Source organism: Triticum urartu, chromosome 3A, assembly GCF_056163025.1.
Source record: "Triticum urartu cultivar PI428250 chromosome 3A, HENAU_Tu73, whole genome shotgun sequence".
Lineage (NCBI taxonomy): Eukaryota > Viridiplantae > Streptophyta > Magnoliopsida > Poales > Poaceae > Triticum > Triticum urartu.
Genome location: NC_141875.1, coordinates 712,952,576 through 712,965,833, shown reverse-complemented (window position 1 = coordinate 712,965,833; position 13,258 = coordinate 712,952,576). Strand labels below are relative to the sequence as shown.

General features: G+C 46.8%; 2 protein-coding genes across 4 annotated transcripts; both read left to right on the top strand.

The window, feature by feature from the left end:
• The first annotated feature begins 1,405 nt into the window (after positions 1-1,405).
• Positions 1,406-6,112, top strand: LOC147982044 (DNA mismatch repair protein MLH1-like). The gene is made up of 4 exons (XM_087514204.1): positions 1,406-1,534; positions 1,852-2,017; positions 4,301-4,449; positions 6,068-6,112. The coding sequence occupies exons 1-4, from the start codon at positions 1,406-1,408 to the stop codon at positions 6,110-6,112; spliced, it is 489 nt and encodes a 162-aa protein (XP_087370330.1).
• A 1,330-nt stretch (positions 6,113-7,442) lies between these two features.
• LOC125546171 (uncharacterized) lies at positions 7,443-12,897 on the top strand. 3 transcript variants are annotated; one of them, XM_087514207.1, is made up of 13 exons: positions 7,443-7,518; positions 7,657-7,757; positions 7,861-7,971; positions 8,085-8,186; positions 8,817-8,980; positions 9,112-9,228; positions 9,332-9,404; positions 9,781-10,179; positions 10,261-10,391; positions 11,638-11,788; positions 11,861-12,124; positions 12,392-12,488; positions 12,561-12,897. In XM_087514207.1, exons 11-13 carry the CDS (start codon positions 11,972-11,974, stop codon positions 12,572-12,574), a joined length of 264 nt encoding a protein of 87 aa, XP_087370333.1. In that variant the 5' UTR covers positions 7,443-7,518; positions 7,657-7,757; positions 7,861-7,971; positions 8,085-8,186; positions 8,817-8,980; positions 9,112-9,228; positions 9,332-9,404; positions 9,781-10,179; positions 10,261-10,391; positions 11,638-11,788; positions 11,861-11,971; the 3' UTR covers positions 12,575-12,897. The 3 variants fall into 3 exon arrangements, with proteins under 3 accessions (XP_087370333.1, XP_087370332.1, XP_087370331.1); XM_087514206.1 differs by having other exon boundaries at positions 12,389-12,488; XM_087514205.1 differs by lacking the exon at positions 12,561-12,897.
• The last annotated feature ends 361 nt before the right edge of the window (positions 12,898-13,258 follow it).

The window sequence follows — 13,258 nt, the reverse complement described above, 5'->3', positions numbered from 1 at the left end:
CCCTCTCCTTCGTCCACCCAAACAGCTCGAGGAGCAACCATGTATTCCTTGTGATCTCCATAGTGATCCTTGCAGGACTACGGGTATTACCTCCCTCGGAGGGCCTTGAACCTGAGTACGTCTCTGTGTTCACAGTGCTCCTGCCTAATCTCGCATCTGAACTCCACCGGCACTCATCGGACCCAACCATCCTCGATAAGCCGTCCCATGGCATCTGTGAGAGCATGACAGTTGGTGCCCACCGTGGGGCATGACACGGCGCCGGCCGGAGTCACGTTCCGGACGAGACCCTTCACTCCCTCCGGCAAGCGCATAGCGCATGGCCTAGTCAGCAGGCTCGATGCGTTCGACGGTGCTGACGATGATGCAGCGCGCTTCACGGACGCCGCCTCCCCCGTAAACAGCTCCATTGTCCCCTTTGGCGAGCTCGTGTCTACGTCGCTCTTGTCCCCGACAAGTACCCTAGCAGGGTGCTCACCTTCGCCGACCCGCCGTTCCCCAGCGGCTGCGGCGTCTTCGATAACGTCACGGACCTCCGCACTCGCGTGGATGTGCTGACAACTGGCTCCAGCCACAACACCAGCCGCAACTGCCGCGCCAGCCGGGTGAATCCGCTGCATGGGGCGGTTCAGAACCTACACACTCCCGTCGTGCCCAACGCCGACCCCGCTGCTGCCGCGGCCGAGCTCGAGGAGGCATGCGATCAACTCCCGGACGTCCCGGCACTGGAGACGCATCGCGTCAACCACTCCATGGCGCCATGGCCTACGCGCCACAGTGACAAGCAGGCAGCGGGCCCCGCAGGCTGCGGGACCCACAGCTAGTAGTACCCCGCAGCCGGCGGGCCCACTGGAGGCCAGAGGCGCTGGCAGCCGGGGCCGGCCCCTCTCTCTCAGATATTTTGTAACATGGGAGGCCCAAGTATAAGACCTCCCAGGAGCCCCATGGCATCTGCCATGAGAACACCACGACACACCTCTTCCAAATATTGCATTGTTTTCTTTTCTGTACAATGTGATATTGATGATTCAGCAAAGAACTCATGTACCAACAATCCTTGTGCCGTTTTGGGAACTTCGATGCTATACAGCTCAGTGAACCAGCTCCGCTTCTGGAGTTGCTGACAATGGCACTGAAAGATGACGAATCAATGAGTGATGTAAACTAGAAGGACAAACTAGAAATTGCAGAAGCTATTTTCTTAATTCCTCGAGTCTTTAGTTGATCTTGTAGGTGATAGAGCAGATGTAAGTTTTTTATTTTTCCACCTGCATATTGTTTTTGTTTCTTGATTCTTGTGCTACGGCAGTATGTCTCGATCGTTTAATTCCTGTAGCATCGCTCTGTTGATGAAGATAGTACTTGTTTGCAGGTGAACACTGAGATACTGAAAGAAAATGCTGAGATGATTAATGAGTACTTCTCTATTCACATCGATCAAGATGGCAACCTGGCCAGACTTCCTGTTGTACTTGATCAGTACACCCCTGATATGGATCGCCTTCCAGAGTTCATGTTGACTCTAGGAAATGATGTAGGTTTCCTTTTATTATGCTATCACGTTCATTACATATGGTATTTTAAGTTTGGTCATGATATTTGATTATCCATTCCCATGCTGAGGCGATGTCAAGTAGGTTTTCAGGCTTATACCGTGTTCAAATTTTAATTTTGGTGTTTAATGTAGACATGGCAGCTAGCTGTCCGGAAGTAACTTCTGTTTCTTATTTTATATTTTGAGTTGTTTCGGAATTTCATTTCCGGGAGTTGTTGCTTTATGACATATTTTGTTTTAGATTGTACTTCAGTTATGCAAACTGTCAGTTCTGAATTTTAGTAATTACCAAATAGATTACCTGGGACATTGAGAAAGAGAGCTTCAGAACGGCAGCAGCTGCTATTGGAAACTTCTATGCACTTCATCCTCCCATCGTTTCAAATCCATCTGGCAAAGGCATTCAGTTACAAAAGAAAAATAAAGATTGCATGGAAACTGCTGAACAGGCTGGTAGTACAGGTGAGCTTGTTGGGTATCCGTATCCTATAGTTATATACCATTAAAGTGCACAAAGAACTTATATGCTTAGTGTTACACCCTAGTAGTTAACTGAATCCGTAGTTTCTGCCACTTTACTTCCCATTAACCCAGAGATAACATGACACTAAAATCGACATACTAAAGAAATATCCATTACAGATGATGCTACAGTAGATTTTTTTTTTCTCGAGGTGTTTCTTTTCACTGAAAAGGTGGGAAGTCAGTTACAGGCGTCCTAGGACGTTCAAATTATGGTACAGCAGTGCACATCCCATGAAGGGGGCAGCACCATTCTGAGCCCAATGAGGGTGGGCTCCTGATTGCGTGTCGGCGCCGGATGCGGAGCCAAGCCAGGGCCTCGTGCCAGGCTTGCCGGGCGAAGGGGCAGTTCAGTAGCAAGTGCTGGGGCGTTTCTGGTGCTTGGTCACAAATGAGGTATTGTGGGTGATGCCGCAGACCGTGGCGAGTCAGTCGATCAGCGGTCCAGCAGTTTTCCTGGTTGGCCAGCCAGTGGAAAATTTGACCCGAGGCGGCGCCCAACTCTTTCCGATCAGCTTCCAGGAGTAACAGTACGTTGATCCTTGGAAGGTTGCCGCGTAGCAGGATCGCACAGAGTAGGTGCCACTCGCGGACCATTTCCAGATCAGCTGGTCGGGGTGTTAGAAAGTGTGGTGCGCTGCACGTTCTGCCATAGCTGCAGGTATAGCCGATCTCGTGGATGCCAAGGACGCCATGTATGTCGCGTGCCCAGGTGTTGCCATGAAACCCATCCGCCACCGTTCTGGCCTTGCGCCGGCGCTTGGGGATGCAGCTGTAGAGCATGGGCATAAGCTTGCAAACGGACTGTCCATTAAGCCAACAATCCTCCCAAAATAGGGCAGTCGATCTATTCCCAATGGTCATGTAGGTAGATGCCGAAAAACAGTGCGCGCTCATTGGTGGAGAACTGAAGGTCAAGCCCCTGCCATGCACGCTTTGGGTCCGTGTGAGAGAAACCACTGAGCTCGAGGGGGCGGCAGACATGGCGCCAGTTGACGTGTGAATGCCCTCTGTTGGCGGCCGCTCGCCCGCCCACAGGAAACATCACTGAATTTTCTCTTCGGAGTTTTCTTTTTTTTTTTGGGGGGGGGGGGGGTGGGCTCAAGATGGCAACGGGGACGAAACCCACCGGGTTTTGCTTGCCCAAACCCATCCCCACGAAAAAATCACAAACCCGTCCCCATCCCCATCAACGTGCACGGGGTTAAATTTTTGCCCGTCTCCTAAACCCACCGGGTTTTCAAAACCCACGGAGAACCCGTCCCCACGAGCAGTCAAAGAAAACAGCAACATTTGGAAGAAAAACAGGAGCATATTACAGCAGCAGGCGACGGCTGGGGACCTAGGTTTAGGTTTAGGTGTCGTGTTGTGCGGGAGAGAGAGTCCTAAAGAGCGAGCAACACTGCAGCGACCCAGCGAGGGGATTGTTTGTACTCTAGGGCCTCGACGCTGTGGGGCTCGACTGCTCGGGCACTGTGGCTTTGGGCCACTTGAGTCAAGATGGATCGGTGCATGCTAAATAATGTATTTTGACGGGTTTTGTCGGGTTTTGGGTTCGGGTAGTACTCAAACGGGTTTGAACCCGTGAAACATGCCGGGTTTTATAATATACCCACGAGCAGCCCCGCGGGGATACAAAGTCGCCCATCCCCGTCCCCTAATAGGGTAAAAACCCGCGTTTTCAGGGCCCCATTGCCATCTTGAAGGGGGGGGGGGGGGGGGGGGGGCAAGCAGCTGGTTCACTAGGATGGCGCATAGGACGGATTTGACGAGGGCTAGCCGTCTGGTTTTGTTCGTCAACCATGCCCACGTGGGTAAGCACTAAGCAGCCAGCAACCATGTCGAAGAGGGGCTGCAGCTGCATGGCAAAGGGGCGGTGCGTCGTGAGGGGGGTGCAAAGGTAAGTAATGGGGAGCTCCACCACCGGGCATCCCCAACTGGTGATCGTCTCGGTGTCCGCCTGGTCACCATGCAGAACCGTGGCCGAGCTCTTGGCGTAATTCACATGGAGGCCAGAGGTCCTGCCAAAGCAGGTCAGAATTTCTCTGACTGCAGTCACATCGCTCTCCGTGGCATGGCAGAAAAGCATGACATCGTCGGCGTATAGTGATATCGCCGGAATGGGCCGCCGGGGATTACAGTAGATATTCAATGGAGCCAATTGCATTGTATTATTCATTCAGAGTTAATTGCCATTGGGGCTAAATATACATTTCATTACAGATGAAGACGACATTGATCAAGAGCTGCTTGCGGAAGCAGAACCCGCATGGGCTCAACGCGAGTGGATCATCCAGTACGTCTTGTTTCCGTCCATGCGGCTTTTCCTCAAGCCTCCGAAGTCGATCGCGGCAGATGGGACGTTTGTTCAGGTCCTCTCCTAACGTTGGTTCAGTTCTGCTTTATGTTCGGTAGTTATATGTGCTTCAGTCTTCTACTTATGCTCTGAACTTGAAAAATCTAGATTTTTTTGTTCGAGAAAATGCAAAGACTTTGCGTTTCTTTTCATTAAAAAGGGGGGGATAAAAGTTACAGGCCTCATAGGAGGTAGTTTACAGTTTGTGTTGCAATGATTTTAATGGACATCCCAGGTGTTTGGGATCACTAAGTGAAGAGCAACAGCTCCGCAGCGCTGCCTCGGCTCTGATTTTCTTGGTCAGCAAGGGGACAGAGGGTCGATCCCCGTCGAAGACGCAGGCGTTACGCTGTTACCAGATCATCCACCCGTCAGCAGCGTCGTGGTGGCCAGTCCCTTGCGAAGAGGTTTGGGAGTCATCTCTTTGGCAGCCAGCCACCATTCGTTGAGGGAGGTTTCCTGGTCAGGTTGCCTGCATGTCATCCTCAGCCATGAGAGAGTATCATGCCAGACCTGCCTTGAGAAAGGGCAGGAAACTGGCAGGTGATGCATTGTCTCTGGTTCCTGGTCGCAAAGGGCGCAGCGAGGGGTGGTGTTGCAGGCTGTGGCGTTGCAATCCCTCGGCAGTCCAACACCTGTTCTGATTGGCTAGCCAGTGAAAGAATTTCACTTTTGGCTATGCCCAGGTCTTCCAAATTAGCTTTGAAGCGCTGCAGCTGGCGGAGCCCTGGAAAGTAGCAAGGTAGCAGGAGCGGGCGGAGTATGTGCTGCTCGCAGATCAGTTTATCCGGCTCGTCCGAGAGGGTGGTGTGTTCGATAGCTCATCATAGCAGCAGATTTTGCTCAATCTTGTGGACGCCCAGGTTGACGTGGATGTCACGCGCCCATGGGTGAGCTTGAAGCCCGTCAGCGATGGTGGGAAGTTTCCATCGTCGCTTGGGGATGCAGGCGTAGAGCTTCGGGGCGATCTCATTCACAGATTTGTCTCCGACCCAGCGATCCTCCAAGAACAATGCTGTTTGGCCATTGCCAATAGTCATGCTGGTGGAGGCAAAGAAAAGGGCGTGTTCCTCCTCCGAGAACTGCGGGTCGAGGCCGGCCCAAGCACGCCCTCGTCAGTCCTGCTGAACCATTGCCATCTTAAGCGCAACGCAAGACCAGCTCGCTCGATGTCCTCAATGCCAAGGGAAAGTGGCCGGCTGGCGCGTCTCCAGTTGACATGGCAATGGTTCAGATTTTTGTCCATGGCGTTATGGTCTATTACTGCCTGCACTCCTGTCCATGGAATGCCCAATGCTAGCACTACAATTCCTGAAATGCATGTCTAGAAGTTATCTGTCCATTACCCTTTCTTGCACAAGCATTGAAATTGCACTGCTTAGAAAGTTGCCGATAATGAAGTCGTAAAGTTAAGGTACCAAGCACCAACCAAAGTAGTAGTAATAATTTCCTGAAGAATCACCAAACCACATGCATGGGTCATTCTTCCGAGTAGGTTATCCGGTTTTGTTACGACAGCGAGTCATAAAAAAAAAGGCACGGCGTCAATTGCAACCACTATAAGTTGCGCAAATTACCTTGTTTACAGATGATGTGTATGCTGATATCGAGCTGTTTTTTAACCTGTTATGCAGGTTGCTTCTCTAGACAAACTCTACAAGATCTTGGAGAGATGCTAGTTGACACAGGCCATCACAAGATAGAGAAGGAAGGGAGTCTAGCGCCTTGCTGCTGGTTCTTTCTGGGACGTGTATATATAATGGTTTCACCGTGTACCGTATGCTCTAGGTAGTGCTGTAAATAATTTTTACTTTTTCTCCAAAAAGTAAAATCGAACTCCAGTTCTGGATTGAAATACCAAAGAAATGCGTGAATTTTTTGGCTCTGCTATGCTGATGACCTGTCCTGCAGTAGTGCGCAGGTGAAGAGTGTTTTGATCTTCTCCACTCAATACCCTGGTGAGATCAGGAGTATAGGTATGAACAGTAGCAGCATGAATAGATATATTTCTTTTAGATTGGCTCTGTTTGTTGTTTGAGGGATTATATGCTCTTATATTAGTTTAAGGAGGGAGTACATTAGAAAATGTTTTCCTTCAAATAACAGTATTGCTAAATACAGTATGTTACTATCCTTTTCCTGAAAGGAAAGCTTGTACAAAACCAAATCGGTGAAGCCCTGATTTTTCCTCTAGAAACCAGTAAATACGAGCTTGTTTTGAATCTTCATATTAGGCGGCAGTAATTAGTTCTGGGTCCCCTGAGTCCGGGCCGTGTTGAAGCGTGCGCCAGCTCCATCGAATCTACCCGTATTCATCATGGTATATAGAAGAAAAATATTCATATCTTGAAAATAGAATATATTGTTCCATAAAAAATATTCATGGATGACAGAAAACGAAATTAATATTAATATTGATTAAACTAAAATATTAAGAGAAGTATTTACATACTTTGAAATATATTCATGTATATCTGTGGGAGAGATATTAAAGCGAAGAGTGGAAAAGGAAAGGCTATAAAAATTAATAAAAGAACAAAAAAATGATAGTACAAAGATAAAAGGAATTAAAAAAACAAGCGAGAAAGAAAAAAAGAAAGGAAAACAAAGAAAAAGAAAAAAGAAACAGAGAAGCAAAGAAATGAGCAGAAAAAGAATTAAAACAGGCCGGGCCTTACCGGGCTGGCCCATCATAGATTGCAGGAGGCGTGCCCCCCGGCCCACGGGCGGCAGGGTTTTCGGCGGCTCCTCCTACATAGGGAGCGGCGCGAGCGGGACGCGAGGGTTTTGGGATAGCGGGACGCGCCCTCCTCCATTTCGCCGCCGACGCCGACGCCGCCTCCGACCTGCTCTCCCCCTTTTGGCCGCCGACCCTGCGCTCCGACCTGCTCTCCCCCTCCGACTCCCTCGCCAGCGTCTCGGTCCGGTCCTGCCCCGCTACCCCCTCCGTCTTGGTGAACGACGGCGGCGGCGCCGCCGCTGACGCTGGGCTACGGGCCTTCCCCCCGCCGCCGCTCACTGCCCCGCCCCCCCCCGCCCCGACGGCGGCGTGACCCGGAGGCGCCGCTCATCGGCAACGACAAGGGTAAGCCCGTAAGTCCTCCTCCTCGTCTGCCTCCCTCTAACTGTATTTGATCTTCAATTCAGCAGCCTCCGTGTGTCGATTTTGGGCAGTAAGATCGCCAGCCCACATTAATTGTGTTTTTCTTGCTTTTGGAAGCAGGTCCCCTCCTCCAAAGAGGTTGAGAGATCCTCCGAGAAGGTCACCACCCCTCCTCCTCGCCGCCCTCTCCACTGCCGTCCCAGATTAGTTCCTCCTCGTAGGTAATGCCATTCTGCCTTGTCAACCTTACAAAGGAGTTCATCTCTTCGTCAAGCTTCCCGAATGATAGCCCTGCGGTGTTCCTAATTCTCCTTGTGGTAGCAGGGGCTGGGGATCACCATTGAGGCGAGGAAGGTTGGATTCATCCTGTTCATCATTATCCAGTCCTCTAGGGAAGGCACCAAGACGGGTTTCAAGGAGTCACAACCTTAGAAGGTAAGCGGCTGTATCCGGTGTTGTTGCATCTTATGTTCTGTTGCATCATGTTTGATCTTGAAACTGAATTTCTAGCTTATTTCTAAAACTAAAAAAAGTGCCATTTCTCTCAGGCCTCCAAGAGGAAGGAGCGGCTCAAGCGACAGCAGGAGCAGCAGCTCGCCTTCCCCAAGGAGCAGGAAGAAAGAAACTCGTGACGTGTCTTGTTCCTGAAGGTAAAACTTTCTTTCTCTCCTGACTATCTCTATGGATCCCTGTGCTTGTATCTTTCTGTGACCTCAAGAGGTGATCTGAGGGGCCGGAATTTGCTTTGAGTCGATCAGGATCGACATAATTGGTGAAGGACCTGGCATTTGTACTGTGTTGATTTCCTGTGCTGGAAGTACTTTTATAATTCTGCAGTTGTTGTCAGCAATGAATCTGGATATTCTGTTAAATGTTACCGCTTCTGAAAATTAATGAGCTGTTTACTAGTTGATGGATCAGCTTGTGTTGCGTTGCTTTGTGAAGGTGATTCATTTTCACATTGATTGACCCTGTAACATTTTGAACATGCTTCATACATGAATCATAGTTTTTCTTGCCTACCCGTGTTTTGCTGTTTGATTTGCAAGATAGCCTGATAATTTGTTTGCCTGTTTCACCATTGTTTTCTGTGTCGTTCTGTTGGGCTTTGTTCTTCTATTATCAGAAAGTTCTCCTTTATCATTTTTCCGCAAATTTTTCAATCGCATTAACTCTGTCAGGCTTTGTTCTTCTATTATCAGAAACTCCTCCTTTATCATTTTTCCGCAAAATTTTCAATCTCATTAACTGTGGTCGGTTCTTCCTGCCTTTGGAAGCAGGACACCATCTCCAAGGAGGTTCTTCCTGCCTCTCTACCCCCTCTCGGCGGCGGCACCGCCGCTGACGCTGCGCTATAGACCTCCCCCCCTCCGCCGCCCATGTCCCTGTCCCCCGCCCTGACTGCGGCGTGACCTGGAGGCGCCCCTCATCGGCAATGAAGTCTGTAAGTCCGCCTCCTTGCCTGCCTCCAGCTAACTGTATTGATCTTGTGATTCAAGCAGTTTCCATCTGTCAATTTTGGGTAGTAAGATCGCCAACCACATTAATTGTGTTGGTTCTTGCTTTTTGAAGCAGGTCCCCTCCTCCAAAGAGGTTGAGGAATCCTCCGAGAAGAACACCACCCCTCCTCCTCACCGCCCTCTCCACTCCCTTCCCAGATCAGTTTCTCCACGTAGCAACCACTGCTCGTAGGTAATGACATTCTGCGTATTAAACCTTCCAAAGGAGTTCATCTCTTCATTCTGCTTCCTGAATGATATTCCCGCATTCTTCCTAATTCTCCTTGTGGTAGCAGGGACTGGGGACCACCATTGGGGCGAGAAAGGTTGGATTCATCCTATTCTTCATTACCCAGTCCTCCAAGAAAGGCGAGCGCAACATCTCTGATGGTCTTTTTAATTCTTTTGGCTATCCTATTTTGTTTATTTGTTGCTGTGTGTACCTTACTTAACTATATGATTTTGGTCTTGATCTTGTGATGGAGCTGATTGCTGTAACTATACCCCATGTTCCAATTTTGGCTAGTAAGATGGTTGTAATCATTTCACCTGTTTCACCCTTATTTTCAATGTTAATCTATATTGGGTTCTGCACTTCTTTTCTTAGAAAGTTCACTGTATCACCCTTATTATCTGTGTTAATCTATATTTGGTTCTGCACTTCTTTTCTTAGAAAGTTCTACTGTATCACCCTTGTTTACATTGCTTTCATCATTAGCTGATGCACACTATTTCTTTCTGTCAGATGGAACCTGCCCTTGTGGATGAAAAACTAATTCCTTGGGAGTTAAACAAGTTTAAGTTGAATCCATTACGTAATGGTGGTGTCATTGCTTATTATCAAATCAATAAGCCTTCAGATCTCACTGCAACTGCTCAGTTAGCACCAAAGGATAGGCCTCTAGTCTGTCTGCATCTGAAAGAGTCAGAAAATTTATCTAAGATATCAATTATGAATCTGAGGCATCGGAATATTTTACGAGTTGAAGCTGTACAAAAATTGGAACTGCCGTTCTCGAACCAGAAAAACATTGCTGTTGTTGTGGAGCCTCATGATGGACCTCTCACTTGGTTTTTAGTCAGATTGCTTCTGACCGAGAAGGGCAGTAATGCCGTCCCATCAGTCTCTTAGAGATGTTATAAGGTAAATTTAATTGATTTTTTTCAAACATGTGTGCACTTTTATTATTAGTATGTAACTTAAAAACTTAAAATACCATTGCAGACAAATTGTGGAGGCTATTGAAGAGCTCAGAATAAATGGAGTCTATCATGGCAATCTTACAATACATAATATATACCATTCAAGAGTTGGTGGTGCTATTGTAGTGAAGTTGGTTAATTTTCAAAACAGAGGTACATTTGTCAGTAATCCTTCCTTGGTTGTAAATTCTACTCCCTCCGTCCCAGAATATAAGAACGTTTTTGACACTAGTGTAGTGTGAAAAACGTTCTTATATTTTGGGACAGAGGGAGTACTATTTTATCATGCATATCCGTACAGCTGGTTCTTTGCAACTGCCGCTTCATCGTATTTTTCAGCCTCTTTTACAACCAGAATACCTTTTGCCAACTTGTGCATACCGACAGGTGTGAGAACTTATCACACAATGCTATTGGTAGAATAATGTGAAATATAAAAATGGAAATCATGGAATTTGATGTTTGTGCACTAAAAGAATATTATGAATAATAATTGTCGGATAGCACTTGTGATTTTTCAATCTTCATCCTGCAGAAATACTGTTAGAGGGATTATTGGAGCAAATCAGTGAGAACTTACCCTCTGTTAGGCAATATAGTTGCAGAATCTATTAACATCACACACAAACGTTGCACCTATAGAGCCCCATATGGCGAGATGAGTTATATGCACCCAAACCCAACATCGAATGTCCATGGCCAGATGAATATTAACAGTATAGCCACCACAATTTGTCCATAAACTTCCCACACTCCCCATGTTGTATGTGACTAAAGATACATAGAGAAGGAGAGGACTTTGCCACAGGGCCTCTCGGATAGTAAAGAAGAGTATCTTGGCTCAAGTTCTTGTCTAGAGTACCAACCGGTACTTTCGGAACTGTGTGTAGATAAGGGAATAGAAAACACTACTCCAATCTGTTAGCTCAAGAATTGCAGAATGTGCAGTGTGCAAAGATATACCTACAATAGATCATTAAAAAATTAGATCAACATGCGTTACAAGATCCCAGAAAAAGGTCAAAAGGAGGGGCATGGTACTTCTGTATGTTATTATGTTTGAATAGTCAAACTCTAGATGACAAGTTATTACAAAAGAAAACACAGAAGCTTACAGCATAGGAGAAAGGCATACAGAACTGAATATGTATCATAAGAGCATTAGCACAAAGACAGCATTCTGATAGAAGTTGTAGAGAATCATGTATGCCATACGCTGATATTTCCAGTCTTGTGTACAAGAGAATCATGTATCACCCCTTTTATCTATCTCCCACATTTAAGAAAATTTTCATTTATTAAGCTATGTCATTAGTTGCTGTTTTTTTTTTTGCAACATCATCTATATAGTCTTTGTTCTCTATATCAATATTCATAGATTGGGATGTTGCAATTTCAGATATCGAATTGGAGGCTGCACAGTTAATGGACTGGGTTGGGCTTGGTAATATTCTTCATACTATTTCAACTGCAGCAAAGTTCAGGGATAATACTGCCTCGTGCTCCATAATTGACCATCTGGCATCAAAATTGATGGCATTAACAAGCATGTACGTCCTAAATCGCATCCTTGGGATTCTGATGTATTTTTCTTTTCACTGACCCGTTTTTCTTTTGTATAGTAACTGTCTTCCGAGTATAAAAAAGGGTACACTAGATGATATGTTACAAGGGTGAAGAACCACGCGTGGCCACTACCATGGGACAGTAAGCATTTTGGACTCGTAAAGGCCATGAACGACTACCGTGAAGTTGCGGTAAGAGATAAACACAAGGGAGTTAATCCAGGTCCAGAAGTTCTGAAACAGTATCATTACAATGGACAAGATCCAATTCACAATGTACAGTGTATGAGCGGAGCTTACACTCACCAGGACAAAATAGAGGTGAGCAACAAAACCTGAGTACATTAATTGATTGAAACAAAGTAATTAACAAGATGTTTGTTCCTGGTTCCTTCTATTCTGTCTATCTTCTATTCTGTTGTTCCTGGTTCCTTCTCCTATGTGTCGGGTGATATCTGTTGTAACCGTCGTGTTGTATCTCAATCTTATCTATAATGAAAATGGTTCAGGCTGGCGTAAGCCCGCCGTAGCACGATAAAAAAACAAAGTGATTAACAAGATGTTTTCATCTGATTCTTCTTCTAGAAGGACATTAAAGATGATAAAGACAAGCGAATGTCGGTGGATGTGGCTGTGCAGAAGGAGCAGCCAGAGTTGTGTCTTGCCCTACGTAGGTTGCTCGCAGGTAGGGTTTGCTGTCTATGGTTGAATAAGTTCTGCTTAGAAGTTCGTATTGCTGATGTTGTCTGATGTGCAGGGGAAGCCTTCTAGAAGAAGGCAATGAAGAATGTTTTCACCTTTGTGGTGTGAAAGTGAGGTCGGTTATGCTTATGCTTCTTGTGGCAGTAATTTCAATACCTAGGAACAATTTTCTGCAAGGCTGAATATTAACACGATTTTGATATAATGTGTTGTACACCTATCTCATTCGTGTTCTGTTTTTTGACATAATGTGCTGTAGAGTACACCTGTCTCGCCTTCTAACTGCAAGGCCAGGTTGGGGATGTGGGTTTGGTGCCTTCTGTAGTATTTGATATTGCTTCTTGTGATGGCATCTCCTTTTTTATGGTTTCTTTTGCTTGTGTGGTACTGAATCTGTAGTAGTTGCTAATCTTTTTTTTTCTTTAATGGTGGAGGGGTATGTCTATTTTATTTGATGGTTGCCTGCGTTTCTAGGTTACCGAAAAAGGGCTGCCCCCCGCTTTAGATTATAAAGCAACGACCACACCATACAAATGCTCGGGCCTCAGCACAAGCAAGCCCAAAAGAAACAGAAAAATAAATTGAAGAGAAAAGAATGCCAACAACGACGGATCAACGAAAACGATGAGGACCCGCAACCGTCGCGCCCAGCGGATAACCACCACGCTCCTAGCACTCCGGACCGCCGCATACCAAACAACACCCTCAAGAAGGATCGCGATGATGACGACGCTGTTGCCCGGACATGTCCTA